Below are 26275 nucleotides of genomic sequence, written 5' to 3'. Positions count from 1 at the left end.
ATTTACAGATCATGAACTTTAATCATCATTTTAACCCATAAAGACCCAGTGCTATTTTTGTGACAGTTCCCAAATGGCTTTTTTCTATCTATTTCACCGTTTTTAACTGATTTAGAATCATTTATTATAATATAATCCTCTGTATTTTATTAAACTGCATTTTTTTTTCTGTAAATCATGTATTTTTGTGCATTTTAATTTAGATGTGAATGAAAACTCAGAGTAAATTCAAAGGTTATTATATCAAAACAGAGAAAACTGAAGAAAAAAATGACTTTTTAGTCAAATTTATCATGAACTGAATGCAAAAACAAGCCTCTACAACAGGGGTGTCAAACTCATTTCAGTTCAGGGGCCACATACAGCCTAACATGATCTAAAGTGGGCCGGACCAGTAAAATGACATAAATAATAGAATGAGAACTTATAAATAATGTCAACTCCAAATTTTTCTTCATGTTTTTGAGTGAAAAAAGTAAAATTCCATTATGAAAATGTTTAAACCTACGAACCATACTTGAACATAACATGAACAAATATGAAAAACCTGAAAATTCTTAAGAAAAAAAGTGCAATGTTAACAATATTACGCCTCAGTTGATCATTTATACATGTGCATCACAACTTAAAGATTTAGTAACAGGCAGAATATTGTTAAAATTCCACTTACTTCTCTTAAGACATTTCAGATTGTTCATATTTGTTCAGGTTATTCATATTTTTTTGTAAAAGGATAGTCTGTGAATGTAACTTTTTTTTTTTCTAATTCTACTTTTATTATACTAAAAGAGGAAAATTTGTAGTTTTCATTATTTATAGGTTATTATGATAATATTTTACTAGTCTGAATCACTTTAGATTGAATCGAGCTAAAATGATTTTAACATCCTTGATTGTTAATATCTTCAGTGTAATTTTTGTATTTCACAAATTCATCCTGGGGCCAGATTGGACCCTTTGGCGGGCCGGATTTGGCCCCGGGCCGCGTGTTTGACACCTGAGCTCTACAACCTCTGTCTTTTATCAGTCAAACTGCATTTTTCACGATAAATCATGTATTTTCCTGTTAATAACTTAGATGTTTATGAAAACTCTGAATAAATTCAAAGGTTATTATATCAAAACAGAGAAAACCGGAGAAAAAGTGACTTTTTCAGTCAAATTTATCACTAACTGCGTGTAAAAACAAGCACCTACAGCCACTGTCATTTATCAAAATACATGAGTTTACTGGTGAATCAATGCTGTAGAAGATGACGGTGTTTCCATGGTAACCACGGAGCCTCTGAACGTCCAAATGGGTCATATGTGATGACCGTGAAAACATGATAAACTGTATTTTACACCAGTTATTTTTAAATCACTTAAAAAAGGTGAAATCCAGAGAGAAATGTATTTGGGGAACTGCCACAGAACTAGCACTGGGTCTTTATGGGTTAAAATGAGTGTCTGAAAGTTCAACAGTCACAGGCTTCACTCCAAATATAGCAATAACTGGACCTGGTTTAACCCATAAAGACCCAGTTCTACTTTTGGGGCACTTCCCTAACAAATTTCTCTCTAGATTTTTTAAGTGATTTATCCCTATTTATAATATTATCCTCTGTATTTTGAATTTTTTCTGTGAAAATCATGTATTTTCCTATATTTAATTCACTGATCGTGTACATGTTCATAAAAGCTCAGATTCAAGTTCAAGGATATTATATCACAAACAGAGGAAACTGAAGAAAAAAAGGACTTTTTCAGTCAAATTTATCATGAACTGAATGCAAAAACAAGCCTCTACAACCTCTGTCTTTTATCAATCAAACTGCATTTTTCACGATAAATCATGTATTTTCCTGTTAATAACTTAGATGTTTATGAAAACTCTGAATAAATTCAAAGGTTATTATATCAAAACAGAGAAAACCGGAGAAAAAGTGACTTTTTCAGTCAAATTTATCACTAACTGCGTGTAAAAACAAGCACCTACAGCCACTGTCATTTATCAAAATACATGAGTTTACTGGTGAATCAATGCTGTAGAAGATGACGGTGTTTCCATGGTAACCACGGAGCCTCTGAACGTCCAAATGGGTCATATGTGATGACCGTGAAAACATGATAAACTGTATTTTACACCAGTTATTTTTAAATCACTTAAAAAAGGTGAAATCCAGAGAGAAATGTATTTGGGGAACTGCCACAGAACTAGCACTGGGTCTTTATGGGTTAAAATGAGTGTCTGAAAGTTCAACAGTCACAGGCTTCACTCCAAATATAGCAATAACTGGACCTGGTTTAACCCATAAAGACCCAGTTCTACTTTTGGGGCACTTCCCTAACAAATTTCTCTCTAGATTTTTTAAGTGATTTATCACCATTTATAATATTATCTCTGTATTTTTCATTTTTTCAGTGAAAATCATGTATTTTCCTATATTTAATTCACTGATCGTGTACATGTTCATAAAAGCTCAGATTCAAGTTCAAGGATATTATATCACAAACAGAGGAAACTGAAGAAAAAAAGGACTTTTTCAGTCAAATTTATCATGAACTGAATGCAAAAACAAGCCTCTACAACCTCTGTCTTTTATCAATCAAACTGCATTTTTCACGATAAATCATGTATTTTCCTGTTAATAACTTAGATGTTTATGAAAACTCTGAATAAATTCAAAGGTTATTATATCAAAACAGAGAAAACCGGAGAAAAAGTGACTTTTTCAGTCAAATTTATCACTAACTGCGTGTAAAAACAAGCACCTACAGCCACTGTCATTTATCAAAATACATGAGTTTACTGGTGAATCAATGCTGTAGAAGATGACGGTGTTTCCATGGTAACTACGGAGCCTCTGAACGTCCAAATGGGTCATATGTGATGACCGTGAAAACATGATAAACTGTATTTTACACCAGTTATTTTTAAATCACTTAAAAAAGGTGAAATCCAGAGAGAAATGTATTTGGGGAACTGCCACAGAACTAGCACTGGGTCTTTATGGGTTAAAATGAGTGTCTGAAAGTTCAACAGTCACAGGCTTCAGTCCAAATATAGCAATAACTGGACCTGGTTTAACCCATAAAGACCCAGTTCTACTTTTGGGGCACTTCCCTAACAAATTTCTCTCTAGATTTCTTTAAGTGATTTATCCCTATTTATAATATTATTCTCTGTATTTTGAATTTTTTCTGTGAAAATCATGTAGTTTCCTATATTTAATTCACTGATCGTGTACATGTTCATAAAAGCTCAGATTCAAGTTCAAGGATATTATATCACAAACAGAGGAAACTGAAGAAAAAAAGGACTTTTTCAGTCAAATTTATCATGAACTGAATGCAAAAACAAGCCTCTACAACCTCTGTCTTTTATCAATCAAACTGCATTTTTCACGATAAATCATGTATTTTCCTGTTAATAACTTAGATGTTTATGAAAACTCTGAATAAATTCAAAGGTTATTATATCAAAACAGAGAAAACCGGAGAAAAAGTGACTTTTTCAGTCAAATTTATCACTAACTGCGTGTAAAAACAAGCACCTACAGCCACTGTCATTTATCAAAATACATGAGTTTACTGGTGAATCAATGCTGTAGAAGATGACGGTGTTTCCATGGTAACTACGGAGCCTCTGAACGTCCAAATGGGTCATATGTGATGACCGTGAAAACATGATAAACTGTATTTTACACCAGTTATTTTTAAATCACTTAAAAAAGGTGAAATCCAGAGAGAAATGTATTTGGGGAACTGCCACAGAACTAGCACTGGGTCTTTATGGGTTAAAATGAGTGTCTGAAAGTTCAACAGTCACAGGCTTCAGTCCAAATATAGCAATAACTGGACCTGGTTTAACCCATAAAGACCCAGTTCTACTTTTGGGGCACTTCCCTAACAAATTTCTCTCTAGATTTTTTAAGTGATTTATCACCATTTATAATATTATTCTCTGTATTTTTCATTTTTTCAGTGAAAATCATGTATTTTCCTATATTTAATTCACTGATCGTGTACATGTTCATAAAAGCTCAGATTCAAGTTCAAGGATATTATATCACAAACAGAGGAAACTGAAGAAAAAAAGGACTTTTTCAGTCAAATTTATCATGAACTGAATGCAAAAACAAGCCTCTACAACCTCTGTCTTTTATCAATCAAACTGCATTTTTCACGATAAATCATGTATTTTCCTGTTAATAACTTAGATGTTTATGAAAACTCTGAATAAATTCAAAGGTTATTATATCAAAACAGAGAAAACCGGAGAAAAAAGTGACTTTTTCAGTCAAATTTATCACTAACTGCATGTAAAAACAAGCACCTACAGCCACTGTCATTTATCAAAATACATGAGTTTACTGGTGAATCAATGCTGTAGAAGATGACGGTGTTTCCATGGTAACCACGGAGCCTCTGAACGTCCAAATGGGTCATATGTGATGACCGTGAAAACATGATAAACTGTATTTTACACCAGTTATTTTTAAATCACTTAAAAAAGGTGAAATCCAGAGAGAAATGTATTTGGGGAACTGCCACAGAACTAGCACTGGGTCTTTATGGGTTAAAATGAGTGTCTGAAAGTTCAACAGTCACAGGCTTCAGTCCAAATATAGCAATAACTGGACCTGGTTTAACCCATAAAGACCCAGTTCTACTTTTGGGGCACTTCCCTAACAAATTTCTCTCTAGATTTTTTAAGTGATTTATCACCATTTATAATATTATTCTCTGTATTTTGAATTTTTTCAGTGAAAATCATGTATTTTCCTATATTTAATTCACTGATCGTGTACATGTTCATAAAAGCTCAGATTCAAGTTCAAGGATATTATATCACAAACAGAGGAAACTGAAGAAAAAAAGGACTTTTTCAGTCAAATTTATCATGAACTGAATGCAAAAACAAGCCTCTACAACCTCTGTCTTTTATCAATCAAACTGCATTTTTCACGATAAATCATGTATTTTCCTGTTAATAACTTAGATGTTTATGAAAACTCTGAATAAATTCAAAGGTTATTATATCAAAACAGAGAAAACCGGAGAAAAAGTGACTTTTTCAGTCAAATTTATCACTAACTGCATGTAAAAACAAGCACCTACAGCCACTGTCATTTATCAAAATACATGAGTTTACTGGTGAATCAATGCTGTAGAAGATGACGGTGTTTCCATGGTAACCACGGAGCCTCTGAACGTCCAAATGGGTCATATGTGATGACCGTGAAAACATGATAAACTGTATTTTACACCAGTTATTTTAAATCACTTAAAAAAGGTGAAATCCAGAGAGAAATGTATTTGGGGAACTGCCACAGAACTAGCACTGGGTCTTTATGGGTTAAAATGAGTGTCTGAAAGTTCAACAGTCACAGGCTTCACTCCAAATATAGCAATAACTGGACCTGGTTTAACCCATAAAGACCCAGTTCTACTTTTGGGGCACTTCCCTAACAAATTTCTCTCTAGATTTCTTTAAGTGATTTATCCCTATTTATAATATTATTCTCTGTATTTTGAATTTTTTCTGTGAAAATCATGTATTTTCCTATATTTAATTCACTGATCGTGTACATGTTCATAAAAGCTCAGATTCAAGTTCAAGGATATTATATCACAAACAGAGGAAACTGAAGAAAAAAAGGACTTTTTCAGTCAAATTTATCATGAACTGAATGCAAAAACAAGCCTCTACAACCTCTGTCTTTTATCAATCAAACTGCATTTTTCACGATAAATCATGTATTTTCCTGTTAATAACTTAGATGTTTATGAAAACTCTGAATAAATTCAAAGGTTATTATATCAAAACAGAGAAAACCGGAGAAAAAGTGACTTTTTCAGTCAAATTTATCACTAACTGCATGTAAAAACAAGCACCTACAGCCACTGTCATTTATCAAAATACATGAGTTTACTGGTGAATCAATGCTGTAGAAGATGACGGTGTTTCCATGGTAACCACGGAGCCTCTGAACGTCCAAATGGGTCATATGTGATGACCGTGAAAACATGATAAACTGTATTTTACACCAGTTATTTTTAAATCACTTAAAAAAGGTGAAATCCAGAGAGAAATGTATTTGGGGAACTGCCACAGAACTAGCACTGGGTCTTTATGGGTTAAAATGAGTGTCTGAAAGTTCAACAGTCACAGGCTTCACTCCAAATATAGCAATAACTGGACCTGGTTTAACCCATAAAGACCCAGTTCTACTTTTGGGGCACTTCCCTAACAAATTTCTCTCTAGATTTTTTAAGTGATTTATCACCATTTATAATATTATCCTCTGTATTTTGAATTTTTTCAGTGAAAATCATGTATTTTCCTATATTTAATTCACTGATCGTGTACATGTTCATAAAAGCTCAGATTCAAGTTCAAGGATATTATATCACAAACAGAGGAAACTGAAGAAAAAAAGGACTTTTTCAGTCAAATTTATCATGAACTGAATGCAAAAACAAGCCTCTACAACCTCTGTCTTTTATCAATCAAACTGCATTTTTCACGATAAATCATGTATTTTCCTGTTAATAACTTAGATGTTTATGAAAACTCTGAATAAATTCAAAGGTTATTATATCAAAACAGAGAAAACCGGAGAAAAAGTGACTTTTTCAGTCAAATTTATCACTAACTGCGTGTAAAAACAAGCACCTACAGCCACTGTCATTTATCAAAATACATGAGTTTACTGGTGAATCAATGCTGTAGAAGATGACGGTGTTTCCATGGTAACCACGGAGCCTCTGAACGTCCAAATGGGTCATATGTGATGACCGTGAAAACATGATAAACTGTATTTTACACCAGTTATTTTTAAATCACTTAAAAAAGGTGAAATCCAGAGAGAAATGTATTTGGGGAACTGCCACAGAACTAGCACTGGGTCTTTATGGGTTAAAATGAGTGTCTGAAAGTTCAACAGTCACAGGCTTCACTCCAAATATAGCAATAACTGGACCTGGTTTAACCCATAAAGACCCAGTTCTACTTTTGGGGCACTTCCCTAACAAATTTCTCTCTAGATTTTTTAAGTGATTTATCACCATTTATAATATTATTCTCTGTATTTTTCATTTTTTCAGTGAAAATCATGTATTTTCCTATATTTAATTCACTGATCGTGTACATGTTCATAAAAGCTCAGATTCAAGTTCAAGGATATTATATCACAAACAGAGGAAACTGAAGAAAAAGTGACTTTTACAGCAAATCTATCAATAACTGAACATAAACCCAGTGTGTCCATCCACTGTCATTGATCCAACTCTATGGGTTTTACTGGGGACTCAATGTTGTGGAAGATGACGGTGTTTCCATGGTAACTACGGAGCCTCTGAACGTACAAATGGGTCATATGTGATGACCGTGAAAAGATGATAAACTGTATTTTACACCAATTATTGACATGTACTGATAGGATTAATGGATCTAATGTTATTAAACAGTTTAGATCAGTAGATGGTTTGGGTCTTTATGGGTTAAATGAGCCTCATCGTCATCATCATCATCGTCTATAAAGTCTACCCACTGTTGTACGATGCCGTCCCCGCAGTACGACTGTCCGTGGGTGTAGAGCAGAGGTGGAGAATGGTCGCTGAGCCGACTCTCTGCCTCCACCTGAACTGTGTATTTGTACGTGACTCCCTGTTTTACAGAGCTGGAGATGGAAGAGAGAGAGAGAGAGAGAGGGGAAAAAGGAAGGATAAAAATGATTTTCTGTGTGCTAAAAACTGCAAAGCAAGTCCAACATAATAAAACACAAAGAACAACTTGTTCAGCTATGTTCAGAATGGGTTTGTCATTCAATACCAGAGATGGAAAGTAACATAACTCAAATTTATGCAACCTTAAAATTCAAAACCGGCTGAAAATTCATAATATTTTCTTTTTTTTTTTTTCTTTTTACTCCACTACATTGCAGTTGGCAGAGGGTACAGATCCACTTAAAATTACTCCAAAAAGAAAAGATATTTATACATAGAAACTGAGCAACAATGGACATTAAATGAAAAAAATCCTCATTCAGTGTCCTGCGGAGTTGTTTTTAACCATATTTGCTATGTTCTCATCAGATCGGGGGGATCAAACTCATATTAGTTCAGGAGCCACTTTCAGCCTAATATGACCTCAGTAAAAGAATAACATAATAATAATAATAATAATAATAATAATTTAAAAATCCCTTTGTTTTAGTGTGAAAAATATAAAATTAAATTATGAAAATATGCATAAACCAAACAACCATGTGCAACCTGGAGTTTCTTAAGAAAAATAAGTGCAATTTCAACAATAGAGCAACAACAGAGGGCTATTATTATTATTATTATTATTATTATTATTATTATTATTATTATTATTATTATTATTATCATTATTATTTATTAACACACCTTTCAGATCATGGAGGATCTGCAAATGCATAAAACATTTAGTAACAGGCAGAATATTGTTCAAATTGCGCTTATTTTTCTTAAGACATTTCAGTTTGTTTATATTTGTTTAAGTTATTCACATTTTATTGTGGATGGATAGTTTGTAAATGTAATATTTTCTTAATGTAATTTTGCTTTTTTTCACATTAAACCAAGAACAGAATTTAGAGTTGTTTTTATTTATAGATTATTATGATATTATTTCACTTGAGGTCACATTGGTCTGTATGTGACCCCTGAACTAAAACTAATTCAACAGCTTTGACTGTTCAGTTTAGTTTAGTTTATTTCAGACACAAACATAATACAAAATATAGGGGGAAAAATAAAACAAGACAAAAATTAAAAAAAAAAAAATAGAATAATAGAAAATGTGAATATCTTCAGTGTATTTTTTGCACCAGAGGGCTGGACTGGCCAGTTTTGGCCCACAGGCCGTATGTTTGACACCCCTGCATTAGATCCTTTCTTCCACACACTAGAGCCAATCAGAATTATTTGTATTTTCTTGTTTTATAATTATAACTCAGCAAAAATCAACCCGAGTCGCCTTGAGTGAGATACAGGCACTTTCAGGACTGTAGAATGAACACAAAGCTGATGATTTACCTAATTAAATTAATATATTTTTTTACTCCACTATTCAAAGTGAAGAAGAAAATCCAGTTTAAAGGCATGGTCCTGAGCTGGTTTAGTAAGAAAAGAAGGAAAGTTTACTTACTTTTACTTTCTATTAATGTTTGAGTTGGTTTATTTTAAGGATAACATGACAAAATACAAAAAAACACAAATAAAACTTCATTGTAAATACATTCTAAGTTCAGTTTCACTATAAAAGTTATGCAATCCAATATGGCCGCCACCCTGTGACATCACAATATGCAAATTAGATGAGCACATTTACTCCTATCATAATCTCTGGGTCATTTATAGTATGGCTTTATCTCTAAACATTTCCAAGATACAGCTTTTGGAAATCTTGATTTTTTTATTTTGAATTTTGTATTAATAGTTGTTTATAACCTTGTGTTACCTTTTAGGGTGACAATTCAACATCTGTCCAGGGACTGCAGATGAAATATAGTCATTAAGCTAACAATGTACAATGTCCCTGCTAAATAAACCAATAAATAAATAATAATTTAAAAAAAATAGAAATACATAAATGATATCAATTTTTTTTTTTTTACTCTGGCACTCAAAGGGTTAACAGTATTAACAGCTGACCGAAACATGGCACAGATTCTGCACATACATCTGCAAAAATGCATTAATTTCTCTTGTGCCTCCACTCTTATTTAGCACTGTCGCTATTCTTAACATCTTCAGTTCATCATCCATCATTATATTTTCTGTAGAGCCACAACATTGAGCGATGAACAAATGTTTCCAAAGTTCAAGACCAAAACATACCGAATACGGCAACTGCGATGATGTCTATAGTCAACAAGTGGTTTTTCAATGTCAATAAAAATGGTCAAGTTTCCACCGTTCGATGTGTTTTTTGAAATTTGACCTTATTTTTCAACTTCAATAACATCTGAAGAATGTGTCGAACAGACTGAAGTTATTCGAGGCATTTTTCAGTATCTAAGTTTGAATTATTGAAGTATTCAGATTAATAGACTGCAGACTGATTCATAATGGAAATGAAAACAAAAACAAAGTAGTTACTGTGTTGCTCGGATAATATAACCTCATAAAATATGACCATAGATTAAAATAGGATCACATGACTTCCACCATCAATGCTGAAATGTTGTTGGTGTTGTCGCAAAGGCTGCAAAATTAATCACATCTCAATATCAACCTGTGCAAAGAATCTAAATCTTAACTCCAAAATGGCCGCAATAATATTACTATTTCACCATATTTTGCAGCCATAGTTGTCAAATCAGTAATAATATGCAAATAAACACATACAGTACATATTAAAACATTTCAAAAGGGATCATAATACACAATATTATTACCATATTATTAATATTGCTAATTTACTTGTTTTAAACAAGCAGTATGTAATTTCTGCCTGCTTTGCATTAGCATGATTAATTAGAAACTTAGCACAATCCTACTTATGAACTTTTTCTTAAATAAGTGGCATATAGTTTCTGCCTACTTAGCATTAGCATTAGCATCATTAATCCGCATTAGCACTTACCACAATATTACTCAAGTAGTTTTTCTTAAACAAGGAGCATGTAATTTCTGCCTACTTAGCATTAGCATAATTAATTAGCATTACCACTTAATACAACATTGATTTTTTTTTTTTTTACATTTTCTCAAACAAGTGTCATTTAATTTCTGCCTACTTAACACTAGCATGACTAATTAGCATTAGCACAATATTACTCCAGTACTTTGTCCTAAACAAGCACCATATAATTTCTGCCTACTTAGCATTAGCATGATTGATTAGCATTAGCACTTAGCAGAATCAAATTATTGTACTTTTTCTTAAACAAGCAGCATATAATTTCTGCCTCCTTAGTATTAGCATTAGCATTATTAATTAGCATTAGCACTTAGCACAACATTACTCAAGTACTTTTTCTTGAACAAGCAGCATGTGATTTCTGCCTCCTTAAAATTAGCATTATTAATTAGCATTAGCACTTAATGCAATATTGATTTTTTTTTTTTTACATTTTCTCAAACAAGCAGCATATAATTTCAGCCTACTTAGTATTAGCATTATTAATAAGCATTAGCATTGAAATTGATAATTGAAAAAAAAAATATATATATATATATATACAGTATATATATATATATATATATATATATATATATATATATATATATATATATATATATATATAAGTTGTTCAGAAGGACCAATAAAGGCTCCAGTTTCGAAGAACTGGAATTTTCTGTCAATAATTTAAAGGTCCCGTATTATGCAAATCTCACTTTGTGACAGTTTTCTTATAGTAGTGTGTGTTGCAGTAGCCTCATTATGAGGTTCGAATTTGAAAACTGTCTGTTTCCTCCCTGCCTTGCTACACCACATGTTGTTAAAATGCCTGCTCAAACGGCCGAGTTTGAGTTGGGTCCGCTTATGACGACATAAGCAGATTTAACTCCTCCCCCTGACTGTGCCCCCACCCTGGCAAAGTACCTCTTGGACAACAAACATGGCGAAGGCGAGACACGCAAGTTGTGGTGTTGTTGGCTGCACACACCAACACGAAAGTTTATTTTTGCTCCCCACTTCCGAGCCTCTCCATAAAAAGTGGCTGGATTCTATCTGTGATGGTCATGTACCAAACAACATTCCCAAACGCTTGTATGTGTGTGCCCGGCATTTCACAGACGAGTGTTTTTTGAACATGGGCCCATACAGCTGCGGCTTAGCACAAAGACTCCGAATCAAGAAGGACGTAGTACCAACGCTTCGTGACCCAAGTCCAAGTGTGGGAGATGTAAGTTCTTCTCATTTTTTTGTATCTTTACTGCATAACCCTACATTACGGATAAGCTGGTGGTTGTTGACGTGTACGTCTAACGTTAGCATGGCAGCTAACATAGCTCGGTTACTGCTGCTAACGTTTGCGTCCCCGTTAACATGCAAGGGCTGATAATATCAAGAGACATTCAACAGAACTACTGTGAACACGGGCCTTTTGTGGTTGGCATCAGTAGAGTTAGCATCAAGCTTGTTAGTAGCTGCCTGCATTAGTGGCGGCAGGCGTCTTTCCATGTCAGGTCCACGAACCCGACACAACACCGCCGTTTTCCGTCGGGGCTCAATCACGCCTCAAGGCAAAGAAAGCCAGTGTTTGGAAAGATGTTCTGTCTGAGACGTGTATGATGGCTTCACCGTCAACATTAGCGCGTAGTACCACTAGCGTAAGCCGCGTCCTCTCCCAGAGAGGGGAGGGGGAGTGGGCGTGGACAGATGCGTTCATTTGCATACCCGGAAGCAGGCCCAGAAACAGCCTGTTCTGAGGAGGGCTGGTGAGAGTGACTTTTTCGACCGCTGAAACTCTGAAAAAAGGATGATTTTGGGGCGAACAAACTTAAATACTATGTTTTTGGGCTTCTGAGACCTATATGACGTGACTGAAAAATAGCATAATACGGGACCTTTAATGGTTCAGGCTTTAAAGGGTGAAAATCCCACTTGGTTCTGTGGTGCACTGGTACCTGAGATGGTTAAATGTAGTGGTTGAATTGACATGCTTAGCTTTAATATTATTATGCACCTTATTTTATTTACAACCATAAACATTTCTCAGCGCTACTACGGTTCTCTGTTACAAATGTATTAACTTTGCAAACAGGACAGATTGCATTTTGCTGCAGCCTGCGTCCCCCCAACAAATTGATTGTGCAAACGGGTTGTCTGGGGATGATGGAAACCACCCTGGACCTTGTACCCACAGTGCTTCAGTCCGTACCCTTGTACCCACAGTGCTTCAGTCCGTACCCTTGTACCCACAGTGCTTCAGTCCGTACCCTTGTACCCACAGTGCTTCAGTCCGTACCCTTGTACCCACAGTGCTTCAGTCCGTACCCTTGTACCCACAGTGCTTCAGTCCGTACCCTTGTACCCACAGTGCTTCAGTCCGTACCCTTGTACCCACAGTGCTTCATCGTACCTGTACCCAGGCTCATTGTACCCTTACACAGTGCTTCAGTCCGTACCCTTGTACCCACAGTGCTTCAGTCCGTACCCTTGTACCCACAGTGCTTCAGTCCGTACCCTTGTACCCACAGTGCTTCAGTCCGTACCCTTGTACCCACAGTGCTTCAGTCCGTACCCTTGTACCCACAGTGCTTCAGTCCGTACCCTTGTACCCACAGTGCTTCAGTCCGTACCCTTGTACCCACAGTGCTTCAGTCTGTACCCTTGTACCCACAGTGCTTCAGTCCGTACCCTTGTACCCACAGTGCTTCAGTCCGTACCCTTGTCTGTCTCCAGTGACCTTAAAGGCCACAGCAGGATGTGTGGGTAACAGTAGCTGGGCTCCACACTCAGAACTATCGACCTGTTTTGGTGAACTGTGTCTATAAAAAGAACCTCCTCCTTTGTATTCCACCGCTCCTGCCTTCGCTGACCAGTGGAGGCACAAGTCACTCAGGTGTCGCTCAGGTGAAGTGTGTCGGGTTTCCCCACAGCTCATCAATTGTATTAATTATTGATCAGAGAAGGATATTAAGAATTAGGACAAAAAATCCCCTGTTCTCCTCTGTAATTCATCACAGTAATATTTATTTATAGCTGTACTGTTGAACCCTCTGACCACCTGTCTGTGTTTATGACTCATTTGTTCTTTGATAATAACAGAAGTGGTAAAACTTCACATTCTATATCTAGTTCTAATACAGAAGAATGCATAGAAACATGATATTATTGTGTGTTGGCTATTTGCAAATAATTAATTCCGTTCTATTCTATTCTATTGTAATTTATTCTATTCTGTTCTACAACCACAATCCCAATTTTTATTCAATTTCTATTCTATTCTATTCTATTCTATTCTATTCTATTCTATTCTATTCTATTCTATTCTATTCTAATGTAGTTAATTCTATTCTATTCTATTCTATTCTATTCTACTGTATTCTGTTGTAGTTAATTCTATTCTATTCTATTCTATTCTATTCTAATGTAGTTAATTCTATTGTATTGTATTGTATTCTGTTCTATTCTGTTCTATTCTGATGTAGTTAATTCTATTCTATTCTACTCTATTCTAATGTAGTTTATTCTATTCTATTCTATTCTATTCTATTCTATTCTTATTCCACTCCTGTCTTTGGAGTCTTTCCATTAATCTCGGTCATTTTTCGGTTTCCCTCAGTCATCCCACCCATTCTCTCTCTCTCTCTCTCTCCCTCTCTCTCTCTCTCTTTCCCTCTCTCTCTCTCCCTCTCTCTCTTTCCCTCTCTCTCTCTCTCCTCTCTCTCCCCTCTCTCCTCTCTCCTCTCTCTCTCCTCTCTCTCTCCCTCTCCCTCTCTCTCTCTTCTCTCTCCTCTCTCTCTCTCTCCCTCTCTCTCTTCCCTCTCCTCTCTTCTCTCTCTCTCTCTCGCTCTCTTCCCTCTCTCTCTCCTCTCCTCTCACTCCTCTCGTCCCTCCTCCTCCCTCTCTCTCTCTCCCCTCTCTCTCTCTCTCTCTCCTCTCTCTCCTCTCTCTCTCTCTCCCTCTCTCCTCTCTCTCTCCTTCTCTCCCTCTCTCACTTCCCTCCTCTCTTCCCTCTCTCTCTCCCTCTCTCCTTCTCTCTCTCTCCCTCTCTCTCCCCCTCCCCTCCTCTTCCACCCTCTTTGCTCCCAAACCCTCTTCCCCTCACTTCAACCCCTCGCTGCCCTCCTCAGTCCCACATAACTCTATTCCCAGTGGTTCTTACATCTTTTTGCACTTAGACACTGCTTGTGTAACATTGGAGATGTGTTCCCTGAAAAATCAACTGTTTTTGAAGCGGTGTCCACCTCACATCCACCCTGCTCTGGACAACACCAACAGCTTCTCACAAGTTCACAACCACTGGAATCAACTTCCAGTCATCTGCGATCATGTGACCTAAGTGTCGTAACCTGGCGGGGTCTTATCGCGTTTTGTGCGAACATTCGTAACAGAACGGCATGACAGTAGAGATATTTAGATATTTTTTAAGAGGCCTGTTATTCACAGAGATAAAAAAAAAAAAAAAAAAAAAAACTGGCTTGTGGTTTTTTATTTGGGTTCCAGTAATCATCTGAACATCCCATAATAAGACAGAATAGGAACTGATTTAACTTCTGATTGTGTACGGTCGCTGAAACAGATTTGGATCAGTAGCCACAGCTCGGCAGATCTCCACCAAGTTACAGTAAAATGAAGAGATTTTAACCCATAAAGACCCAGAGCTACTTTTACCAGTTCCCAAATGACTTTTTCTCTCTATTTAACTTTTATTTAATCAGGGTTATCTACGGTGGCCGGCAAGGGCCAAACACACTACAACGGCCCAATGCGTCTCAGGTAGAGATAACAGCTGCAAGTACAGTACAAAAACAATGCAAATTCACAAACTCAAACACAAGTAGGGGTGGGCAATATGGGCAAAAAAAAAAAAAATCTTGATTATTTTTTTTAATTTCCCAATAACGATAATCTGACGATATCCTTTAAAATGTGATTTTTTTTCTTTTTTTATCAAACAAATGCTGTAAAAAGGACATCTATGGATAGACAGAGTTTCAGAACAACAACTTTTGTTTGTTTTTTTACATGCTTCATACATCCTCTTGGGGGGGGGGGGGGGGGGTGTAGTTATATACGTGGGTGTGCGGGCCATAACTAACCAACATAACATAATCATATTATGGCATTTTTTAGCCTGTGTGGAAGTCTCTGAAACAGTTCCTCTCTACTTGTAATAGAGTCCCACATTGCTGCTGAAGTGTTATACAGCGTCAGAAAGCTCAGGATCGCAGCTTTCTGATGCTGTTTGAATTTCATAGATAGCACAAACGGTTCAGGAGTTACAGTAGTTGAAATGCTGTAAATTACAAAGTGTAGCACCGGAAAGACTGCTGTTATTAAAGGGTTAAAATGATCGGTTATTTGATCAAAACAAGAAAAAAAAAATTTTTTTAAAGTGACTTTCTCAAGAAAACATATCAATATTAACCCTGTAAAGCCTGAACCATTAAATCATTGGCAGAAAATTCCAGTTCTTTGAAACTGGAGCCTTTATTGGTCCTTCTGAAGAACCCTATTTTTTTGGTTTTTGTTCAAATATCAATTTCCATGTATGAGTTTCTTATCAGAAAAAAAAAAAAAAAAAGTATCAATGTTGAGAGAAATAAAGTAAAAACCATCTCTGAGGCATTTTGGAAGCAAAGTTACCATATTTGATTTCTTCCTTATACATGGCAACAAATAAATATGTAAAAAGTATCCAAGAAACATATATAATACAACAAGCAAACAACGAGCAGCACTTGTGAAAAAGTAAACATATGCAATAAAACAACTGTTAACCCTGTAAAGCCTGAACCATTAAATCGTTGACAGAAAATTCCAGTTCTTTGAAACTGGAGCCTTTATTGGTCCTTCTGAACAACACACAAAAAAATTTTTTTTTTCAAATATCAATTTCCATGTATGAGTTTCAATTTTGTATCATATTTGATACATCGGGTCTCAATGCTTAAATATCATTATTTTTGAACAAACAAAAACATAATAGAACACAAACATGTCTAACAAATTGTAATTACTTTTCTAAACAGTCACAGTTCTTCCTCCTTCCTCATTAATGACAGTCTTGTAGTGTCACTGGAAAGGCCTCTGGTGAATGAATTCCTCCCCCTGGTGGATTATCTGTATATTGCATGTATCTAATTGTGTACATCAGGATTTTCAAGAACAAAAATATCACATTGATCATGTAGAGGGCTTCAAAACTCATGGATCAAATATGATACGTTTGGCGTTATAGTGTTAACAGACCATAAAAACATGTACCTGTCGGTGAAGGTCTGCTGGGTCTGGGCTGGGGGGTTCTTGCCGGTGAATGGGGGCTGCCGGTGGATCCTGTAGAGCAGAGGCTGGCAGCCAGAGCACCGGGGGCTGCCGGGGCCCGACGACAACATGGCCGCGTCGATCTCCATCTTCTCGTCAAAGGTGCAGAGTTTTATGGCGGCGATGGGGGCGCTGTTGGTGTCCAGGCTCAGAGTGAGGGGCATGTCGCAGAAGATGTGCTGAGGTCCAAGATTGATGATTTTCCCTTTGTCTGTAATCAGCTCTATATTGGAAATAGCTGGGTTGTCTAAAAGACGGACAGACAGACAGACAGACGATGTGTTAAAGGAATGATATTTTTCTTTTTTCAATGGAATTCTTCATTTTAAATCATTTCCCTGTGGTCTCCATAAACTGTAAATGCTCTGCTTGGGTCTGAATTCTTCATTCATTGAACTCCACAGGTCCATCTTCAACCCTATTTCTGAGTAATGACACCAGAGAGGTGGTTTGGAGCGCTGGCCCTTTAAATGCACATGAGCCACTTCAGGCCCCGCCCCCTCCAGGTTGTTGGCTGTGCTGCTCTGTCCCGTTCAACCAACAACTGAACATTTTAGCTAATCGACTCCAAGTTTGGACATATTTTCAGTTTTTACTACAACCGCTGTTGCTGATAAACAATTATGCCGTATTCGGAGAAATGTGCTTCAGAAGTCTGGACCTTATATGTGCAAATGTCGTGACATAACTAGTTATAAAACATAACAAATTAAGCAGGAATTCAAACAGGTTGTAGAAATCCACTCGATTTTTGCCCAAATGAATATAAAGATAGTTTTGCGGCACCTGGAGGGTTCAAATTCAAACTATACGAACTATTAGGGTCCAAATACACAAATAAATGAACCACAGACTAATAAAAGTGGGTTTAGAGAAATATGAGCCCTTTTAGATGGAAGCAGTTAGTTATACGACTTTAATTGAGTTTCTCATTTCTAACTTTGTCTGTGAAGATGTTCATTTTGGTTAGCATTTGTAAACCCAGTCAACAATGGGAGTGTTGTTTCTATTATATTTATATATTTACATTAGCTGGAGTTTTGTTTATGTGAAATGACACAGGAAGCGCTAACTTTTTAGATGCATGTGTAGTTTAAGTTGTGTAAATTTTCATATTTAAAGATGCAGTGATTAATTTCACATTGTTAAATTCATGTAATAGAATACAGTAGACTATTCTATTCTACTCTATTTTGTTCTATTCTGCTCTATTGTGTGTATTGTTTTCTACTCTACTCTTTTCTACTATATTCTGTTGTATTCTATTTTTTTTCAACTCTGTTCTATTGTGTGTGTGTGTGTGTGTGTGTGTGTGTGTGTATATATATATATATATATATATATATATATATATATATATATATAAGGCCTGTAACGGTACACAAAATTTTCGGTTCAGTACGTTTTCGCTTTTCAAAGCCACGGTTTGTTTTTTTTTTTCGGTTCGTTACAGGAAGAAAGAAAATCCCTCAAAATGTCTATTAATGCATTTATGAATTTTTTAACATTTTTCCCCCAAGTTTTGGAGAAAAAAGAATATAGAAAAACAGGAATAATATGATTCTGCTGCTACAAATCAAATAGAAAATAAAATAAATTATTAATATTACTAAATGTATTTTAAACATTAGTATTGCACTTTTCTCTGAAAGGTAGTTTCAAACAAACAAGAAAAATCTAATCACAGTTCCGTCAGTTCACATTCTGCATAAAAATAACAAAAAAATTCCACGTGAAGTGCAACATTAACAAGAGGGTAAACTGGTATTCTGACCAGACCAGTAAATCTGTAGCATATTGTATTTTAAATTGACGCATCTGTGCATCAGTCTGTATTTGAGGTCAGTGAAAACTACTGATAGAATCATATTTGTCTGTTTAGACAGCTCATTCTGTGCTTTTTTATATCTACGCGCCATCATTTTTTGTTAGGTTTAAAAGCTGATATCACAGGAATGGTTTTGTACAATGTCTTCAAACTTTGCCTAAATGTTCCCTTGGACTCGAGGATGAAGTGGAAAGATTCTGATGTCCATAGGTCAAAGGTCAAAGTTGTAGTTGACAGTTTACAAACTTAGCGGATGCATCAGAACTCATGATTCTTGTTTTCTATAAAAAGTGGTGGTAAAAACACCACCTGCTCCTCTGTCTAAAATGCATGATTTGAACTAACAGAGGTGCTTTAAAGAAACCAGACCAGACATTGTTTATGCTTTAAGAGCGAGTGTCTTCAAATGATCAACAACTTTGATTCTTAGCCATATTCTAATTTCCAGTAATTTCATGCAATACGCCCCCTGTTTCACAATTTCTACCAGATTTCTCATTCAGGAACAGAAGTGCAGTTAGATATTCTCTGCCAATAAGGTGTTAGAACAGATTTGTTTTGGTGTGATATATGATTAGACAGATCAAGTGTTTTTCTTCCTTTCGTGAGGTGGAAAATAATTTGACAAATAGCATCTTGTTTAACTGTGATGAGGTTCCAGATATTAACTACTGAGATGACAGACGGAGGTTCTACTCACGCAAAATCATTCCCACCTTGTTCTTACTGACTTTTACAACGGATCGTTTTAAAACCAATAATAGTTAGTGTCGTTCAACAGGTCAAACACACAGAAAAGCAGAAAAATATCACTTTATATCCTACTTTACATCAGGGGTGTCAGACACATTAGCATTAGAATAGAATAGAATAGAATAGAATAGTGTAGAGTACAGTGGAATAGAGTGGTGTAGAGTAGAGTTAAAGTAGAGTAGGGTACAGTAGAATAGAATAGAATAGAATAGAATAGAATAGAATAGAACAGAATAGTGTAGAGTACAGTAGAATAGAGTAGAGTGGCGTAAAGTAGAATAGAGTAGTGTAGAGTACAGTGGAATAGAGTGGTGTAGAGTAGAGTTAAAGTAGAGTAGAGTAGAGTACAGTACAGTACAGTAGAATAGCGTAGAGTGGCGTAGAGTAGAGTTAAAGTAGAGTAGAGTAGAATAGAATAGAATAGTGTAGAGTAGTATAGAGTACAGTAGAATAGAGTAGAGTGGCGTAGAGTAGAGTTAAAGTAGAGTAGAGTAGAATAGAGTAAAGTAGAATAGAGTAGAGTAGAATGGAAAAGAGAAGAATAGTGTAAAGTAGAGTACAGTAGAATAGAGTAGAGTGGCGCAGAGTAGAGTTAAAGTAAAGGAGAGTAGAGTAGAAAAGAGTAGAGTAAAGTAGAAAAGAGTAGAGTACAGTAGAATAGTGTAGAGTACAGTAGAATAAAGTAGAGTGGTGTAGAGTACAGTTAAAGTAGAGTAGAGTAGAGTAGAGTAGTGTAGAGTACAGTAGAATAGAGTAGAGTGGAAAAGAGTAGAGTAGTGTAAAGTAGAGTACAGTAGAATAGAGTAGAGTAGAATAGAGTAGAGTAGAATGGAAAAGAGTAGAGTAGTGTAAAGTAGAGTACAGTAGAATAGAGTAGAGTGGCGTAGAGTAGAGTTAAAGTAAAGGAGAGTAGAGTAGAATAGAGTAGAGTAAAGTAGAAAAGAGTAGAGTACAGTAGAATAAAGTAGAGTGGTGTAGAGTAGAGTTAAAGTAGAGTATAGTAGAGTACTGTAGAGTACAGTAGAATAGAGTAGAGTGGAAAAGAGTAGAGAAGTGTAAAGTATAGTACAGTAGAATAGAGTAGAGTGGCGTAGAGTAGAGTTAAAGTAGAGTAGAGTAGAATAGAATAGAGAAAAGTAGAATAGAGTAGAGTAAAGTAGAGTAGAGTACAGTAGAATAGAGTAGAGTGGTGTAGAGTTAAAGCAGAGTAGAGTAGAGTACAGTACAGTAGAATAGAGTGGCGTAGAGTAGAGTAAAAGTAAAGTAAAGTAGAACTGAGTAGAGTAGAGTAGAATAGAGTAAAGTAGAATAGAGTAGAGTAGAATAGAATAGAGTAGTGTAGAGTTAAAGCAGAGTAGAGTACAGTAGAATAGAGTAGAGTGGCGTAGAGTAGAGTAAAAGTAGAGTAGAATAGAGTAGAGTAGAATAGAGTAAAGTAGAGTAGAGTACAGTAGAATAGAGTACAGTACAGTAGAATAGAGTGGCGTAGAGTAGAGTAAAAGTAAAGTAGAGTAGAATAGAGTAGAGTAGTGTAAAGTAGAATAGAGTAGAGTTAAAGTAGAGCAGAGTGGCGTAAAGTAAAGAAGGAGTAGAGTAGAGGGTTAGGGTTAGTAATGTAACTTTGTTGCAGTGGAAGAAAAATGTGGTGTCATTATTGTTTACAGGCTCATATATTTCACTGGTCTGGCCCACCTGAGATCCACTTGAGTTAGATTATTAATATCTTTAGGCAAGGCAAGTTTATTTGTACAGCACATTTCAGCAACAAGGCAATTCAAGGTGCTTCACACAGGACATCGAAATAAAAGAAACAGAAAGAAACACATTTAAAACATTATAAAAGAAACATGTAAAAGGTGATTAAAAACAGCAAGTAAGAAAACAACACATAAAATAAAAAAAAATAAAATAGAATAAAATAAAATAAAAATAAAAACACACACGTATTAAAGTAACAGTTGCAGTGCAGAGTTTCAAAGAGAATATAAAATTTAAAAAGTCAAAAGCCTTTTAGTCAAAGGCAGCAGTGAACAGGTGAGTCTTTAACCTGGACTTAAAAGAACTCAGACTCTCAGCAGACCTGATATTTTCTGGTAGTTTGTTCCAGATATATGGAGCATAGAAACTGAACGCTGATTCTCCAGGTTTAGTTCTGACTTTGGGAACACAGAGCAGACCTTTAGTGTAAATTCATCCCATGGTCCAGACTGAACCCTTTGGGGGGCTGGTTTTGGGCCGTGGGCCGTATGTTGGACACCTCGTCACTCCACTATAGAGTCCCACTTACTTGTAGAAATGTATGTGACCCAGAGGGTGAGGGCGTTGGGGACGATGGGGTGGAGGAACCTCAGCGTCAGGGTGCAGCCCTCGGTGTCGGGACACGGCGACGTCACGTTGGTGTCGTACAGGCTGAGCTCAGGACTCCAGGCCTGGAGGCTGGGCTCACAGGGCTGCTCCACGTCAGGGGGTCCTGCAACAGAATAACAAAACAACAGGGAATTAGCCCAGGGCACAGGTGTCAAACATGCGGTCCGGGGACACAATATAAAGTAAAATACAATAAAATACAATATACAATAATTCAAAAATTTTTTTTGCTCAATTCAAGAATTTATCTGCTTAATTCAAGATTTTTTTTGCTTAATTCAAGAATTTATCTGCTTAATTCAAGATTTTTTTTGCTCAATTAAAGAATTTATCTGCTTAATTCAAGATTTTTTTTGCTTAATTCAAGATTTTTTTTTGCTCGATTCAATATTTTTTGCTTAATTCAAGATTTTTTTTGCTCGATTCAAGATTTTTTTTGCTTAATTAAAGATTTTTTTTGCTCAATTCAAGATTTTTTTTGCTTAATTCAAGATTTTTTTGCTCGATTCAAATTTTTTTGTGCTTGATTCAAGATTTTTCTTTTGCTTAATTCAAGATTTTTTTTTGCTTTATTCAAGATTTTGTTTTGCTTAATTCAAGATTTTTTTTTTGCTCGATTCAAGATTTTTTTTTTTTGCTTAATTCAAGATTTTTTTTTTTGCTTAATTCAAGATTTTTTTTTTTTGCTTAATTCAAGATTTTTATTTTGCTTAATTCAAGATTTTTTTTCCTTAATTCAAGATTTTTTTGCGTAATTCAAGATTTTTTTTGCTCGATTTAAGATTTTTTTTTTGCTTAATTCAAGATTTTTTTTTTGCTCGATTCAAGATTTTTTTTTGCTCGATTCAAGATTTTTTTTTTCTTGATCCAAGATTTTTTTTTTTCTTAATTCAAGATTTTTTTTTTTGCTTAATTCAAGATTTTTTTTCCTTAATTCAAGATTTTTTTGCGTAATTCAAGATTTTTTTTGCTCGATTTAAGATTTTTTTTTTGCTTAATTCAAGATTTTTTTTTTTGCTCGATTCAAGATTTTTTTTTTGCTCGATTCAAGATTTTTTTTTTCTTGATCCAAGATTTTTTTTTTTCTTAATTCAAGATTTTTTTTTTTGCTTAATTCAAGATTTTTTTTTTTTTGCTCGATTCAAGATTTTTTTTTTTTGCTTAATTCAAGATTTTTTTTTTTACTTAATTCAAGCAAAAAAAAAAATCTTCCAATTTGAACAAGTGAAAATTATCTTGGTAAGATTTCTTGAAATAAGATTTTCCAGATCTATTGTCTAAAAATAACTTCTTATATCTCACTGAAAAGTTCCTCTTTAGGCGATTATGTCTTTTTTAAGTGTGATTAGATATTTGGACTAGAAATGAGAAAAATACACTTGGTAAGATTTAGATTTTTTCTAGTGTAGTTATCGCCAAAACACCAAAGATATCCGGTGGAGTTTGGGGTTAAACCCTTTTATCCCCAAAACTCCATTTTGGGGACATAATGAAATGTGCAGAATTATAAGAAGCTTCCATTTGAATGCATTCACCCAAGGTTTATATAAACTTACAGCCTCACATTAACATAAACTCTCGCCGCTCCTCAGGGAAAAACAAATGAATGGCAGTCTATTCTTCTTGGAGAACAGTCTCTGATTTAATACACACACACAAAAAAAAAAAAAAACCCTAACGTGTGCACAAATATTCCCAGGTGCAGGACAGAAATGTCTATAGTCTGCTGCTCATTGTCAAAATCAGCGGAGGTATTTCATTCCTCTAAGGTAGGCAACGTTTCAGTCAACAAAACTTCCTCAAACCTGATCAAAATTACTTATTTAGAAGTTCAGAGTGTGCAGACGTTCCTCTTTTTTGCATTAAACAGTATTATTTGTGAAAACCGACGACACGTTTTCCCGTTCCAGTCACGCCGCCTCACTCAAAACATGGCCGCTGTTCAAAAATGCAAAGAAACGCTATTCCACTGAGTTTAATTAGTGCTTAATTGTTACAGTACTGGTGATTTACACAATGGAATCGCATTATGTTGGTGTTATTATGGGCTACATCCCAGGAGCAGTCCAAATAATAAAATGGCCAGGTTAATGAGGTGTTCTATTCCATTCTATTCTATTCTACTGCACTCTATTCTATTCTGTTCTATTGTTTCTGTCTTTTCTACTCTATTCTACTCTACTCTATTCTGCTCTATTCTACTCCCAGTGGTGTTTCTCCTCTCTTCTGTTTCTGTGTTGACATCAGTCTTCACATGTGAATTGATCACCTTCAGTGAACACACACACACACACACACACACACACACACAGTGAACACACACACAGTGAACACACACACACACAGTGAACACACACACACAGTGAACACACACACACACACACACACACAGTGAACACACACACAGTGAACACACACACACACAGTGAACACACACACACAGTGAAACACACACACACACACACACAGTGAACACACACACAGTGAACACACACACACACAGTGAACACACAGATAGTGAACACACACACACACAGTGAACACACACACAGTGAACACACACACACACAGTGAACACACACACAGTGAACACACACACACACACAGTGAACACACACACAGTGAACACACACACAGTGAACACACACACACACACACACAGTGAACACACACACACACACACACAGTGAACACACACACACAGTGAACACACACACACACACACAGTGAACACACACACAGTGAACACACACACACACAGTGAACACACACACAGTGAACACACACACACACAGTGAACACACAGATAGTGAACACACACACACACACACACACAGTGAACACACACACACACACACACATACACACAGTGAACACACACACAGTGAACACACACACACAGTGAACACACACACACACACAGTGAACACACACACACACAGTGAACACACAGATAGTGAACACACACACACACACACACAGTGAAAACACACACAGTGAACACACAGATAGTGAACACACACACACACACACACACACACAGTGAACACACACAATGAACACACACAGCGCACACACACACACAGTACACACACACACACACACACAGTACACACAGTACACACACACACACACAATACACACAGTACACACAGTACACACACACACAGTACACACAGACAGTACACACACACACAGTACACACACACACAGTACACACACACACACACAGTACACACACACACACAGTCCACACAGTCCACACACACACACACACAGTACACACACACAGTACACACAGTACACACACACACACAGTACACACACACGGTACACACAGTACACACACACACACACACACACACAGTACACACACACAGTACACACAGTACACACAGTACACACACACACACAGTACACACACACAGTACACACAGTACACACACACACACACAGTACACACACACAGTACACACAGTACACACACAGTACACACACACACACACACACACACAGTACACACACACAGTACACACACACAGTACACACACACACACACACAGTACACACACACAGTACACACAGTCCACACACACACACACAGTACACACACACACACACACACAGTACACACAGTCCACACACACACACACAGTACACACACACACACAGTACACACACACAGTACACACAGTCCACACACACACAGTACACACAGTACACACACACACACACACAGTACACACACACAGTACACACAGTACACACAGTACACACACACACACAGTACACACAGTCCACACACACACACACACACAGTACACACAGTACACACACACACACACACCACACACACACAGTACACACAGTACACACACACAGTACACACACACACACACAGTACACACAGTCCACACACACACACACACAGTCCACACACACACGGTACACACAGTCCACACACACACACACAGTACACACAGTCCACACACACACACACAGTACACACAGTCCACACACACACACACACACAGTACACACACACACACACACAGTACACACAGTACACACACACACACAGTACACACAGTCCACACACACACACAGTCCACACACACACACACACAGTACACACACACACACACACAGTACACACAGTCCACACACACACACACACACACACACACACAGTCCACACACACACACACAGTACACACAGTCCACACACACACACACAGTACACACACACAGTACACACACACACACAGTACACACAGTCCACACACACACACACACAGTACACACAGTACACACACACACACACAGTACACACAGTACACACACACACACACAGTACACACAGTCCA

General features: G+C 36.4%; 1 protein-coding gene across 1 annotated transcript in view; it reads right to left on the bottom strand.

Moving 5' to 3' along the window:
* Positions 1-26275, bottom strand: part of pappa2 (pappalysin 2) — a 161833-nt gene that overhangs the window by 39720 nt on the left and 95838 nt on the right. Inside the window, exons 10-12 of the mRNA XM_030160644.1 lie at positions 21829-22011; positions 16904-17207; positions 7539-7667 (exon numbers count right to left, since the gene is read on the bottom strand). Of these exons, the coding sequence (XP_030016504.1) occupies positions 7539-7667; positions 16904-17207; positions 21829-22011 (616 nt within the window). The remainder of the gene's footprint in view (positions 1-7538; positions 7668-16903; positions 17208-21828; positions 22012-26275) is intronic.

The sequence above is a fragment of the Sphaeramia orbicularis genome, chromosome 17 (genome assembly GCF_902148855.1).
Source record: "Sphaeramia orbicularis chromosome 17, fSphaOr1.1, whole genome shotgun sequence".
Taxonomy (NCBI): Eukaryota; Metazoa; Chordata; class Actinopteri; order Kurtiformes; family Apogonidae; genus Sphaeramia; species Sphaeramia orbicularis.
Note: the sequence above shows the minus strand (reverse complement) of the source record. Positions and strands in the feature narration are given on the sequence as shown.